The sequence below is a fragment of the Cupressus sempervirens genome, chromosome 4, assembly GCF_028749045.1.
Source record: "Cupressus sempervirens isolate cs-2001-9-10 chromosome 4, ASM2874904v1, whole genome shotgun sequence".
Taxonomy (NCBI): Eukaryota; Viridiplantae; Streptophyta; class Pinopsida; order Cupressales; family Cupressaceae; genus Cupressus; species Cupressus sempervirens.
Window position 1 is genome coordinate 835182517 of NC_143121.1, and position 14406 is coordinate 835196922.

The 14406-nt window shown below is 34.7% G+C and overlaps 1 protein-coding gene across 3 annotated transcripts in view; it reads right to left on the reverse strand.

The window, feature by feature from the left end:
- Nucleotides 1-490: 490 nt before the first annotated feature.
- The window catches only part of LOC149563977 (uncharacterized), a 55671-nt gene continuing 41755 nt past the window's right edge, over nucleotides 491-14406 (reverse strand). For all 3 annotated transcript variants that reach the window (XM_089827081.1, XM_089827082.1, XM_089827083.1), the window contains exons 8-13: nucleotides 7262-7852; nucleotides 7000-7074; nucleotides 6624-6694; nucleotides 3650-3707; nucleotides 2566-2842; nucleotides 491-1479 (exon numbers count right to left, since the gene is read on the reverse strand). In XM_089827081.1, the coding sequence (XP_089683207.1) occupies nucleotides 773-1479; nucleotides 2566-2842; nucleotides 3650-3707; nucleotides 6624-6694; nucleotides 7000-7074; nucleotides 7262-7852 (1779 nt within the window). In that variant the 3' untranslated portion in view covers nucleotides 491-772. The remainder of the gene's footprint in view (nucleotides 1480-2565; nucleotides 2843-3649; nucleotides 3708-6623; nucleotides 6695-6999; nucleotides 7075-7261; nucleotides 7853-14406) is intronic.

Genomic DNA, 14406 nt, shown 5'->3' on the forward strand with positions numbered 1-14406 from the left:
AATCTAAGTTTGCTATTTCCTTCAGCTACAATTTGCATTTATACTCATGTAATCAATGTATACTGTGTATGTGATCAAATTAGCTTATATATGATGAAATTATTGTAATTTCTTGGGTTTTTTTTTTCACTTTATCGAGTTTCTCGAGTTTTTGCCAAGTCCCAAGTCCTGAGTCAGGTCAGCCTTGCTAAGTCTGCACCAAATCCAAGTCTAGGAACTTTGATCCAAAAAGTAAACTTGTCCTCCTGACCTAGTATTGTCAGGAAATCAGAAATTTGAAACCAAAACTTAAAAAGAGAGCGATTTTCATGCATCACTCCAAAATATCTAATAGTCAAGGCAAAATATCCATACTGAGTAAAAGTGTGCATCTACTGTACCATCAGATCAATGACCATAGACTTTAGCTAAAGTATGGCATTGAAAAACTTCACCGCCCAACCTGCCTATATAATAATTAAGAAAACAATCAAAGGTTGTACACCTAGAATAAGCTTAAGAGAACGCTATCGTTTAAAGAGACCAAGAATTACAAGGGGAGAGAATTGATGTGTATGGTGCTTTGTATGTATGTCACAAATAATGCAGTTTACTCATACAAAACTGTTTAAAAGAATATATCTATCCTACTCTGGTACAACCTATACTTGGAAGCAAAAGAAAACCCTTAGCATTGGCATTCTTTTGGCTAAAAAGAAACAAAACATTAGTTGTATTTGTAGTACAGATTACCAACCGGAACAATTAAAAATAATGTACAAACACCTAATTATCAATCTGTCATTTTACAATGACAAGAATCTTCAGCGGACACACCAAGACCCGGAGAATCAGCAGTGGCATCTTGCAAGGCATCATCCTCAAAAAATGACTCAAAGTTCTGACACTTTTCATACCCATCCAATTTATCCACATAGTCCACAACAGGGAGCTCCACATGTGATAAATCAATAACTAAAGGTTCAAATTTGAGATCTTGCGCAACAACCGTAACACTTCCCATGGTAAAATCATTCTTTTCTTTAACAAATTTATTGCTAGGCTTTTCCTCAAGATTTATCAATGTAGTTGATAATTTACTCAACTGTCCAGTAGACTTGCCCAGAAGCCCATTAGACTCCAACAACTGGGTTGTTCTCTGGTTTAATTTGCTTGCAGATTTTTTCTTTACTTTAATATTTCCTTGCAGACCCTCCTTTACATTGTTCATACTCATTATTGTCTCTTTGTTATGTCCCTTTCCTTCCTTCTCTATGTCACAGATCTTTTCCTTTGCCCCTTTGAGAAGAGACCTTGTAAAAACAGGCAGCTCCCGTGGTGCACTTCTGCCAACTACACCCTCAAGGAACAGTGTCCCACCGGTTTGCTCTGATGCATATGATGCTCGATGTGGAACAAACTGTACATTGTCTCCCTTGTCTTTCTTATGAGTTTGAACTGCATGTCTTACAGAATTTTGAGAAGCCACAACCAAGTCGTCTGTAAAGACAATAACAGTGTTAAGAGAATAGATGGAAAGTGGTGACTAATCATTAAACTGCAAAGTACATACACTTTTGATCTTGTAAATAAAAACCAACACTTTACTTGCACTACCTGAATGTATTCACAACATACTGTATGGTGTATTCAAACAAATAGATACTATCATACTAGCAATGACCATGCAATGCCAAATTTTTAAAAATTGTTTAAAAAATATAATAACTAAGTCGCCTTCAAAAGTTCAGTGCATTGACAGCAGCATTTTTTATGACAGCAATAAAATATGAACAAAAGAAACTACACTAGAACTGAGCATCATAGCTTTTATGTTGACAGTTGCATCATTAGATAGAAGTAAGCCCAGAAGAGTCCCCTGACAGGATGTGAACCCAAGTCTTTATCATGGTAATTGCTCAACCTTACCACTCAGTCACACCAAGTTTCTGATATGTTACATATTAATTACACAACTCAAGATGCCATGACCCGACCTGATGGATGTGTGCATAAATTGTTGACGTAGAAGCTTCTTGTGCACATTATGAAAAGCATACATTCACAATTTTCAATATAAAACAAATGTTTGACAAATTTATTCTAATTAAACCAGTGCTGAAACATAAAATATTATTTCTAAAGCTCATGAATCCTGAATCAGCAGCACTTCTGCAAGATTTGTGCATGATATTCTAAGTTCTTATATTTTCTAGGCAATTGCCAGCTTTATGAAAAAGTAAATAGGCAACATGTCTATTATCTGAGGATTCAGATGTCTCAAATAATAAACAAAATGATGGCTGTTCAATCTTTACCTCTTTCCACATTATTGCAGAATGTCTTCTGTAATACAGTCTTTGGTTAAAGACACTATATTTCTAGAGTCTTGGGTTAAAGCAATCAATGTAGACAAATGGGAAGCAATTAAAACGAAATTGTAAAGCAGATATAGATTATAATATAATATAAAATTGTTAGAGCAAATATAGAGTGATAAATTATACAACTTTATATTATCTTTTTGCTTCACATATTGCAGTTAATTCTAAGTTACGAAATTGCAAGGGCATTCAAGTGGTCTACCTGATGGCTTCACACCAGAAGGGCTTCCAGTATCTCCACCATTTTGGTTTGCATGGAAAATTTTACCTTCAATTGCATTTTCTACAGATTTTATTGATGTCTCTGTAGAAGCTACTTGGAAAAATTTCTCTTTCAGCGAAGTTTCATTAAAGCAGCTTCTGCCTGTTTCATCAAACTTCTTACACCTATGTAGTGTCCGCTTAACAAAATCCAAGTTTGCCTGCTGTTCGACCTTCTTTGCTGCACTCCTCCTACAAAAGCCTCTGCCTCTTGGTCCCTAAATTACCATAAAATCCTATCAGCTGATAGCCCTTTCAATGGAAGGTCTTTATCTAGCAAGCTCCAATTACCAGAATTTTAAAAATGCATCAAAGACTGTTCTAACTGCAAACCAGTTGCATGTCCCCAGATCATTGAATAAAATACAGGCTCCATAAAAAATTTCAATGCAGGCCTCCAAACAAGAAAGCCAAATCATAAATCATTACTACAGGCAGTTTTACATTATTGCTTATAATGTCAAAACCATAGTACAGTTCTAAAACAGGGAAAGAAGTCGGAGGTAATCTAAGTAAACAATAAATAAACAGGAGTGCCACATAGTACATACAATGAACTAATTTTAGCTCACCTTAATACAGATTTAGACAAACTTTTCCACACAAACCTCTGAGAAAGAACATTACTAAGCATGACAGTTTAAACAAAAGAAATCTACTAAAAATTTATTATAACTAATAATGACACAAAGATACTAAATTGTCCTTCCATTATCAACCCTACACGAGAAAATAAACTAATATTCTTATGAAAAGCCAAATTAGTTCTTTGAGAACATAAGCATAAGATTTTTCTCCAAAAAAACAACAAAATTGAAAGAATAAATCAGATCAATGTAAATATATGACTAAATTTTGCCAATGAGAGCAGAATATGAATAACATAGAATACAAAAATTGAGAGCATATATTCTGAATAAAAACACTGGAAATGCTAAAATACAAACTAGAAAAGACCTCAATTTTTTTGGAAAAAGAACATTAATGATTTTAAATTGATATATAGCTAAGGAATATATGCTCACTAGATATCGTTTGGATGCTCTCAATACAAGCTTGTTCAAAGCATGGCGCTCACGTTCCCTGAAAATCATCACCAAAATTGGCATTCTGTTAAAAAGTTTGAAAAAATCAAAAAGCTATTGAGCAATTTATGAGTTCACCTTTTACAATAAAGCAATAATAAACATGATCAGAAATGTTACTTCCTTCTAGTTCCTTATAACAATATAGACTTTTCAATTCTAAGATTGGTGTTACATCCCAAAATTTAGCTACAACTAATAATATTATAGCCGTCAGAAAATTTCATGTGAACTAGTTGTTCGGTAATTTTGTTGGAAATAACAGTTCGTATGAAGTTGGCTGTAATGATAAAACTGTTAAGATATTCTAATTCATGAGAAATGCAATAGCGGTTATTCGTTAATGTACCATGTGGTTATTAGTTAATGTATCATGTGGATGGTGGTTAACTGTTAAGATGAAAATTAGAAGACTAAATATCATAGAAATTTAAGTGATGTACTTTATTTCTAATCATGAATTATGTTATTATCAGAGACCATTGCTATCTTGCAGGATCTTAACAACGAAGGGTGGAAGCATTTCCAAAATGAGAGTTAGGAAGGGGACACCTAAATCCACTATCAAAATAACAAGTATGAACTTAACCACCTAGACCAAGGATTAGAACAGCTAGGCAATGAAGGAAGTGCAAGGTCACCATGAGCTATCCAAATAATCAAATATTTAAAAAAGAGGAACATTATAACCAACTTAAGTAAGAACATTACCTTCATTGTGTTTTGACTTCTATGCTCTGTGCAAGCTATCATACCTTGGTATAAAAATATCTCGTCTATACTCATACTTGTGTGGGTATGAAATACGTATGTATGTATACACATGCATATGTATATATATATGGTGCGAAATAATCACTAGCATATACATATATATATATACACACATACATATATATACACATTCATACATACATACATACATATACATATATATATACACACACATTCATATATACATACATACATATATATGCATGTACATATACCTACATATCATGTGACTCAGGCAAGCATGAATATACAGGAACTGATATTCTTATACCAAGGTATGTGTTTAATATATATTTCTTTTGCCTTGCTTTTATATCCTTTTACTTGGTACGGGCATGATCATTTTTCTTTATTATTATTATTTGCACGATCAATCTTACCATCTGCCACCTTGTGGCATTGAGCTATCAGTTGTGGGTAAAATTCTCTTGAATTTTCAAATTATATTTCTTGGCAACGTTCATGCCACATCAATCTTGTTTTAAACTGAACCCACGAAGGAGGCCATGACCATCTTGGCTGATGTTGATTGTTTTATGCCATATAGTCTTGCAAAGAAGCTCTCGGTTCTTTTATTATCATCTTTCCAATCCATCTCTCTCTCTCTTTTCTGCAAACTCTTTTATATAGAAGTTGTCTCACACAGTATAGTGGTTTATGAGAGCCACATTAAATTGGCAAATCAAATGCATTGCTAGAGCCGAAGCTCATGAGCTCTGACTCATAATTTATTATCGGCATGTATAGAGGTCTTGGTGCCGGGAACAGTAATTTCCATTACTCCAGATCAATATCAGACATTAGGTCATGAACTACGAATTCTTTTGAAATGATTGTGTCATTAATTGTCATATATGATATGGTTTTCTTTTACCAGTTCTGATATTTTGTATACTACTCATCGGCAAACATTCGGAGCTGAACTTATATGATCTATGATGATCTCCATTTTCTTGTTGTTTTATCTGCTAGTTTGACATTGTGTCACAACCTTCTTTAATTATATGATCTGAGCACAGGGGCATAGTCGATATGTCCTTGAGATGGAAGACTCCCTCTCTTAAAATAAAAGAAAAAACAGCTATAACACATACTATCTTACGGTGCCATAGGCCAATGAAGGCATGATGCATGGCAAAGGAGTAAGAATCATGTAATCCTTAGATTTTCCTCCAAGTATTAAGGACCAGCATGGTCAAGCTAATGGATGAAAGAGTGGGAAATCCTGCAATGAAAGAAATAAACTAAATCAATATAAACCTTAAAAGCAGATATAAACAATAGCTCATGGTAATCTGTTGCATTTTTCTTGTTGTCAAGTCAAGCAGTGGGTGATCGGGCACATGAGATGCCCATCTGAAATCCTTGGCCAAGGTAGTTAATGGCATTTGCTACCATGATCACCAGAGGTCGGGGTGCTAGCAATTGTAGGACAAGCTGATTGGAAGTGTCCATAGTCTTGGCAATTGACTGGTCTACACTCCAACACTAGGATTCTCAGTGGTTGGATAAGGGTGTCCCAAGCCAACTCCCAAGGTAGAGAGGTCTTTCTCGTTGGAGATTGCGAGGGGATAATAAGGGTCCGTGGTTGGGAGGTTAAGCCCATGGCAATGCTTTTCCTCTCTTCCAGATGTCAGGGCTTACACAACTCTGTTCATCTACAGCTTTTACTCTGGTAATTCTTTAAAGTTTCATTGGTATTTCCTTGTTTAAGTTTATGTTTCCTTAGAATATTTTATGATGGAAAAGATAGTTAATAACTGAATGTCTGAAGAGTTAATAGTTCAACATTTCTTAGTTATATGCGACTCATAAAGATAGTTAGTTAGTTCATATTTCCTTTTCATGTGAGTTAGTTGAATAACTGAATTAACTAAATCTCTTTTCAATTGGTTAAGAATTAGATCTGCTATCTTTATTTCATAATTAATTAATTTCTGAATTTTTAGAATGTTACAATTGGAAACACATAAATGATGCTGCATTGGCATAAATATTTGTGCAATTAACCAGAAACATAAAGAGACTTGAGAAAATAATTTAAAACCACTTTTACAATTTTAAATAGCTAATTGTAACTTAATGGACTACCAAATCATGTATTTCACAGCTGCCTTTACCATATGTAATTAGTAATTACCTTTTTTCCAACTTCCAACTCTCAGAAGCAGCCTTTTCTAGATGAATTATTTGAGCTTCCGTTTCGCAAATCTATCAAATAGAAATGAGTGCATTATTAGTATACTCAAACCTAAACAGTTTCAACAAGAAAACAACAATTAAAAATCAACATCTCAAAAAAATGAGTGCTCAGCAAAATAGCTGATGGATAAATAAGCAAGTTTGATCAATTGTCAATAATAACCTGTAAAAATATATTTTAGCAATCACAGAATTGCATCAAATTATTTACTTTTTCTCTCCTAGTTGCAGTTGAGATTACACAAAGCTCCTAACTACAAAGAGAAGAGGAAAGAGAATAACAAAAAGCTGTATAGGATCTGAAAGAGATGCACCTTTTCTTGAAGTTCTATTTTAAGTTTATTAAGTTCCTCTTCTATACTGTCATCATCTTCAGATTCTAGATCAGGCTGCAGTGAAAAACAAAAACAATGAACAAGTTCAAGGAAAATATTTGTATTTTAAAAGATAAATTGAAAAGCTCATGTCTTACCATGCTTCCGTGCATTAGAAGTATAAGCATTTTACTAAAGTTTGTACTTGCTATATGGATTGTAAAAGGTTGAAAAGGAACAGAAAAATGGCAGGTATGAGTACCACTGAGTCTAGGAAGAGCCCTATGCTGTGAAGTTCCAAAAGAATCTTCTCATCCAGAGACATTTTTTGATACTCAATCTCATGTGTAGCAATCTCAGAAGCCACACAATTAGTTTGGTGACCAGATTGATTCCTCTGCAATCCTATTATGTGCTTCTCCTTCAAATTTTCTGAGTCTGCTTTGGAAATATCAACGTCTGAGGTTGAACCTTCTAAAATATCATATACTACTCCACTTTTGTCTATTCTACTGAAAGTCTTATCCTCACTGTATTTATCAACATGACTTATATGGGGTGAAACTTCAATCACGCAATCGAAATTCTTATGCCCACTGTCATTGCCAATCCTCGTTACTTGCTCATTTTCATCCACAACTATTAGAGCGGAAAGAAGCCTTTGTGATAATGGTGTCATTGTTTCAATCCATATGCCATCTGTTCCAGGGGATGATCTTGTAACCTGCATATCCCCTTGATTGTTTAAAAAACTTAAATTGTCATCTTCAACATTTGCACTCAATAAGGATTTCTGGTGACTTGAATAGTTTCTACTCCGGTGTCCCCGTGTTTCATCAGGAGCAAACATGACCTGCCATTAGAGGAAAATAAACTTCACAACCCTGCCAGTTGGAAAAGAAGTTCCGAGAAAATAATAGAATGGAAGCCTTCCAAAAGAGTCAAAACACTATCTCTAATTCTTAGAATTCAAGAACAAATACGATACAGTACAAAGGTATTCTAAGACGACAGAACCAAAAGTTTAGGTAAACGAATAAAAAACATTTTGCAATAATCTAACCAAGAATGAACGGTATTCCAAACAAGACATACCAGTCCAGTGTGAGGCAACATCACAAAAAGAGAGGGAAAATGAAGGATAACAAGTACAGCTGGAAACAAATGAGAACACCAAATCAAATCTGAATCATTTGAATCAACTAGAAACAGGTGCAGTGAACAAAGGAGACAATGGAGAAGAGAAACAAGACAATAAAATCTGTTATAGCCCAACCAAAACACCGCTTTTGTGGTCTTCTGAGCTATACATAGAGGAGCTCTTGGACTTTAAAAAAGGATGGAAACTATCAAAACATAAAATTGGAAAGAAGATGACAAAGTATATGAAGCCATAGAGTACACAGGCAAAAAAGAAATAGGAAAAAAATCTAAATGAACAAATCTCAAACATGTAGATCAAAATGCATATGGGATAGAAAGAACTTGAAAACATAAAATAGGAATTGGAACAATTGAGACTAACATGGAGCAAAAGAAAAGATGTGGTGAAAGATGTAGACACCACATAATTGAAAGAAATTCAATCAACATTGGCAAACATAGAATCTAAGAATCTCAACTCAAGGAACGGATAGAGGAAGCGAACTCTTGGTCACAGGTGGTAAGCGGCTCAGCAAACAAACAAAAGGAAATTATCGAACAACAAATCAAAATTTGAAAAAGGGGAGAATGAGACAAGGGCAAGGCTGCAAATATCGTTATAAAAGGGTTGAAGACTTCAAAGAAAAAGAGAGAACCGATATTCTTGCTAAGGACTTTCTCAATATAAAAGCTGAAGTGAACAGGTGGTATTCAACAAGCAAACAAGATAGGTAAGAGGTTAAATGGAGCAAGGGATAAGGACATAAGATTTATCTTGAGAAACCTAGAGGATAAGAATATATCCTTATTAACAGAGGGCCACTCAGAGGAATGAAGTTCTATCTAGATGAAGATCTAAATTTTTATATCAACAGTTTTTGGAAGAGATTGTGTAAGATTTTTTTGAGTCAACGTTTTGGATCACCCTCTGTGATCCATCATCAGGACAAAAGAGAGCTGAAGGATGAGTAAGAATAGATTGCAGACCATGGTGGGGGTAACGGGGGTTAAAAAGAAGGGAGGACCAAGGGCTCAAAAATCAAGGTCAAGGAATACAGACAAATTTTTATCTATTCACTTGCGTGTTTGTATCTATAGGTATATATATACATATAGATGTACTGATATATATATATATATATATATATATATATATATATATATATATATATATATATATATATATAAGTAATTAGATTTTTCATTGGTTGATAATTCTCGCAGTTATATAGTAGGGTTTTGGTTATATATGTATATAGCATATTATTACTATTATTTAATAAGGGCTTTTGATCTCTTTTAATTAATTGTTCTAATTTTATTATTTTTATTTTTTATTTTTTATTTTTGTTTTGTTGTTTTTTCTTAACTTTTAGTTATTTGTCTCTTTTTTAAATTTAGGTGGGTGTTTCTATTTTTAGAGGTTTGGAAGTTGTTTGTCGTTTGATATTATTTATTTATTTATTTATTTTTATTTTCTCTTACCTAAATTTTAGCTCTATTTCTTTTCTCTTGTTTATAATATATATATATATATATATATTGGTGATCATCCTCTTGTCTTTAATTAGTTCTCTTGCCCTTTAGTTCTTCTTTCTTTATCCTTTTTGGTCTTCTCCTCCCTCCTTGACCTTGATCTTTGAGCCCTTGGTCCTCCTCTTCTTCTTTTTAACTTCCATTACCCCCTCCATGGTCTACAATCTATTCTTACTCATCCTTTAGCTCTCTTTTGTCCTGATGATGGATCACAGAGGGTGATCCGAAACGTTGACACAAAAAACTCTTACACAATCTCTTCCAAAAACTGTTGCTATACATGATGGATTGTGGAAAATTGATGTGTTTAATCTATTTTTTTCTCAACAAGAGGAGCAAAGGAAGGTATGGATAAAAGAAAAATCAGCAAGAAACAAGATAAAGTGGGCATGGCTGAAAAATGAGAAAGCTCAAATCAATGAGCATTTCTCAAATAAGAAATGGGAAAAGTGGGCCCCATAGGACCACTTTAGTGTAGTAAGTTGGAATGCAAAGGTTATCCATGGAAAAGAGGTCATGGGTTGGGCCCAATAGCCGAAGTGATATTATCATTCTTGTTGAGACACATAAGCATGATGGTTGCATGGTCCCAGATGTTGATGGTTACAAGAATTTTTCATTATGGAACAATGAAAATGAAACAGGTAAAGGACGCAATGGACTCATAGTGTTTATAATAGAGAAATGGTGTGACATGGTAAAATTTAGAAAAGAAGATCCATATAAGCAATATATATGGCTGCAGATTACAGTGAATGAGCCAATTTTCAGATTGGATGCTTGTTACTTTGACCCAAAATTACTCTAAATTCTACAAAAAAGTAACTTTTACAATGAAGATCCATTTATTCAGCACTATGGGTGAAATAATGCTTGTTGGGGACTTCAATGCAAGGACAGCCAACGATCAATCTTTACATTTGAACAATAGTGAAAAAGGAGAGAATAGTCCTTTATGGTTTGAAGAAGTCAATGATCAACCTTACAAAAGAGCTTCACAAGATGGTAATGAGGATGTGTCTCATTTCAGCACAGAATTATTGGGGTTGTGTAGTCTATTTGACATGGTTATTTGTAACAGCAGGAGAGCCTAGCCAACTTCATGGGGTATCACTTGCAAGATGTACAATGGTCAATGTGTGGTAGATTGTGTTGTTTATTCACAATTTTAATTCTAGAGTGATAGAGTTTGACAGTGGTGAACGTCTTGTAAAGATGAAATCTGGTCTCATACCCCTCTATGTTAGATTGGACTTTTTTTTGGGTAATCCACATGATAAACAGGAACTCCACAGAACAAAGATGGCTGTTCACAAAGGTAGAATTCTTATAAATCAAGAGAACGGCGTCATATTCAGCACTGCTCATAAACAGCAACTTCTTGAAATAGACAATATTTTGATTGATGAAATGGACAATAAGAAGATTGAGCATTTGCATAGTAGCTTGCTGATTCCAATTATACAAATGGGCATTAAAGGCATGTAAATGATCTCATTTCCAGCAAATCCGTGGTATGGAAAGATTCGAGCAAAGAAAACAAGAAATATAAAAAGCTGATCCAAGCCAAAAAAAGAGGAGTACGTTAATGTAAGAAGGGAGTTAATACATCTTGGCAAACACAACCCCAAAGACTTTTGGAAGGAACTACAACAGAGGAAAAAGGAAATAGAGAATAATATTACAGATGATCAATAGTTAATGTGTGCAAAGTTACTTTATGAGCGAACGCATGAGAAGAACTCCGCCCCCCCCCCCCAATTGTAAACACATCAGTTGAATTGTTCATAGTGGACGACATCAAATTGGCAATAAAGAAATTAGTGAGTGGTAAAGCAAGTGACATTGACAGGCTTCATGATGAATTTTCATAGAGGGGAGTTAATCTTCTTGCCCTCCACCTCAAAGGAGTCTTCAACAGTGCCATTTGGGATGGGTAAACGTGGGGACATCAATAACCCATCTAATTATTGAATAATTATAGTCAATCCTCTCTTTGGCAAACTTTTTGGGACCATTGTGGAACGTACAATCAGCAGTTGGGCAAAAGGTGAAGAATAAATAGCAAAAGGGAAAGCAGGTTTCAAGCCTAGACATTCTACCATTGATTATTGCATCACCCTTTGGCATCTGATAAAGAAAAGATGAGACAATTAGGGGGGAGAACTGGAGAAGTTTGTTGCTATTTCGTGGACTTCAAGAAAACCTTTGACACGGTTCCTAGAGACAAGTTGTGGAGGAAAATGGAAGAATTAGGCACATTGGATGTGTATAGAGCGACAATGCATAGGTTTTATGAGAGAGTTAGTACCAAAATCAGAACACAAGAATGAACATCCAAATGCTTTGGTAGTTATCCTTTATGGCTGCGAAGTTTGGAGAGGCAAAATGACAAAATGTGCTTGGAGACATGTAGAGAGGATTCAAAAACTCTTAATCACAAGTAGTCTTAAAGGTCAAGCGTTTGGTGCCATATGAAATTCTCTTAATGGAAGCAAGCAATTTCCTATTGAAGGCATGGATAACCAACAATGGCCCAAAATTGCGATGAAAGAGGACTTGGTTTGCAAAAAGAAAACATGGATGAATCAAAACAGAAAGTGGTTGAGTAAATGGAGCATCAAGTTACAAGAATGCCCTGTTGGGACTCAAAATTGCAACACTGATTTTGAGTACCACTCTAAGGACTAAGTCACAGTGAGCCACTATAAGTGTTTTTCATGCATATGTACCTGGCTGTCATTTTGAGGCTTAGGATGTGTTCTAAGTGCTCATTACTTTTCTTTTAGTACCTCAATTTGTGGGTTGGAAGTTTCGAGTTATTCGGTGAGGTGTCATTTTGGGCACTTGTCATAATCTGCTTTTTTGCCCAAGTGTCAAACAAAGGTTTGAGAGCTAGTTTGCATTTGAATATCTTGCGCTCGGAAGAGTTTCATGATTCGCCACTTTGGGAGTGTCTAGTATGCATATCAAAAAACCTACGTTTCAAATTTCAAGTCATTTCAATATGTTTTGACAAGGTCTTGAATTCTTCAAAGTCGGTTGTTTATTGTTGTCATGCTGATGCACATTGTTCAGAATTTCAAGAAGCCTTGTTTGATAGTGAATATTTTGTGCCCCATTGAGTATTTTGAAGAAATGATCATACTACTGTGTTGTAGTAATAAAATACATCGTAAGTATGCAATTTCAAGGTCTGATGAATCCATTTGATGAGTTTCTCAAGCTGATTCCATTTGCAAGAAATTAAAACTGCCCAGTTGCCCTTTATGACAACTAGTAAGTAGCCCTATTTGACCAATCGTAATTTTGACCTAGTTGACCTAACTGTAAAAGTTCCTTCACCATTGCATTCTAGGGGTCAGAGACATGTTATGTTTCAGATTTGAGCTTATGACGAATCCATTTGACTAGTTTTCAAACACGATTCCAAATGCAATTTCTAAAGTTTTCACTAGTAACGAGATCTGCAGATTGATCAAGAGGCTTGTTCGGGATGTTATAACTTTGAAACCATTATAGATAAGGCCAAACAGATTTCACCACTGTGATCGACTCTGGAAATACTCTTAGTATGTTCATTTCCAAGTTTTCATTAATCCATTTGAGTACTTTCCTAAAGCCATTCCAAATGCAAAAATCATTGTTTTGGCAAGTTGTCCAATTAAGCAATTCTCAGAAGCCAACTTTGCACACCTGCCAAATTTGCCCAGTTATTCGTCATGAGCCCAAATTGTGCCTTTATACTCTCTGTTTAAGAATCTACTAATGCCCCAGGTTTCGTTTCCCCAAATGATCATTTGACTTGTTTTCAAAACCAAAATTGAATGCACTTTTATGTTTCTAACTTGTTCATTTGTTGGATAGTTTGAAAAGGGAAGTTCTAACAATTGATATCTTTTAACTAGAAATCCATCAAGATCAAAAATTTTGCAGATTGAGAGTATGTGTGCCAGAGAGCACGAACGCAAGTTATCAGAAATTAGTTGTTTGATTCTATCAGTTTTTTAAAGCCGTCTCAGAGGCCATGTGAAACAATTGGTAGTTTATTGGAAAGGTTAGAAAATAAGTTTTAAAGGTTAAATCAGTGATACAAATTGATTTTAATCAGTTCAGGGAGGTTGGTAAGTGGATTTGAGGAGTCAGGTGTTTGAGTGTGAAATTTTTTTAGTCAGGCCCACCTAAGGACCCGACTAGTTAATTGAAGGATGTCTCGACTCTAATAAGTAGTAAATGGAATAATAATGGAATAGAAGCTAATATTTTCTTAAGGGAATTCCAAATATTAGATGACTATGAGCTTAGCATGCTCAGCACCTATCATTATTCGAAGTCAAATAGGTATATAGGGGAAATTTCAATAAACAATGCATTATTTATACAGAGGTGGAAGGTTTTGAAGAAAAAATAAAGCTTCAAACTAATCTAATAAACAACTTGAGAAATGCAAATTGCCAAAAGAACATGACATTGATTAAGCATAGACTTGTGACATAATTGCCCAAAAATTGTAAAGAATCGTGTTCAAAGTATTAATGAAGTGAGTCTTATGTCAAGAGGGCAACATCAAGCTCAAATGATGGATTGAAGCGCTTGAATATATGGAAAGGGGTCTCAAGTTTGACCGGCATGAAAGCTTGAGGCCACATTGGTTCAGTGGCATTTTCTTTTGTGATTGGTATGTTTATGTTTGTATAATGTTGCTCATGGTGGAAAAATGCTTACTTG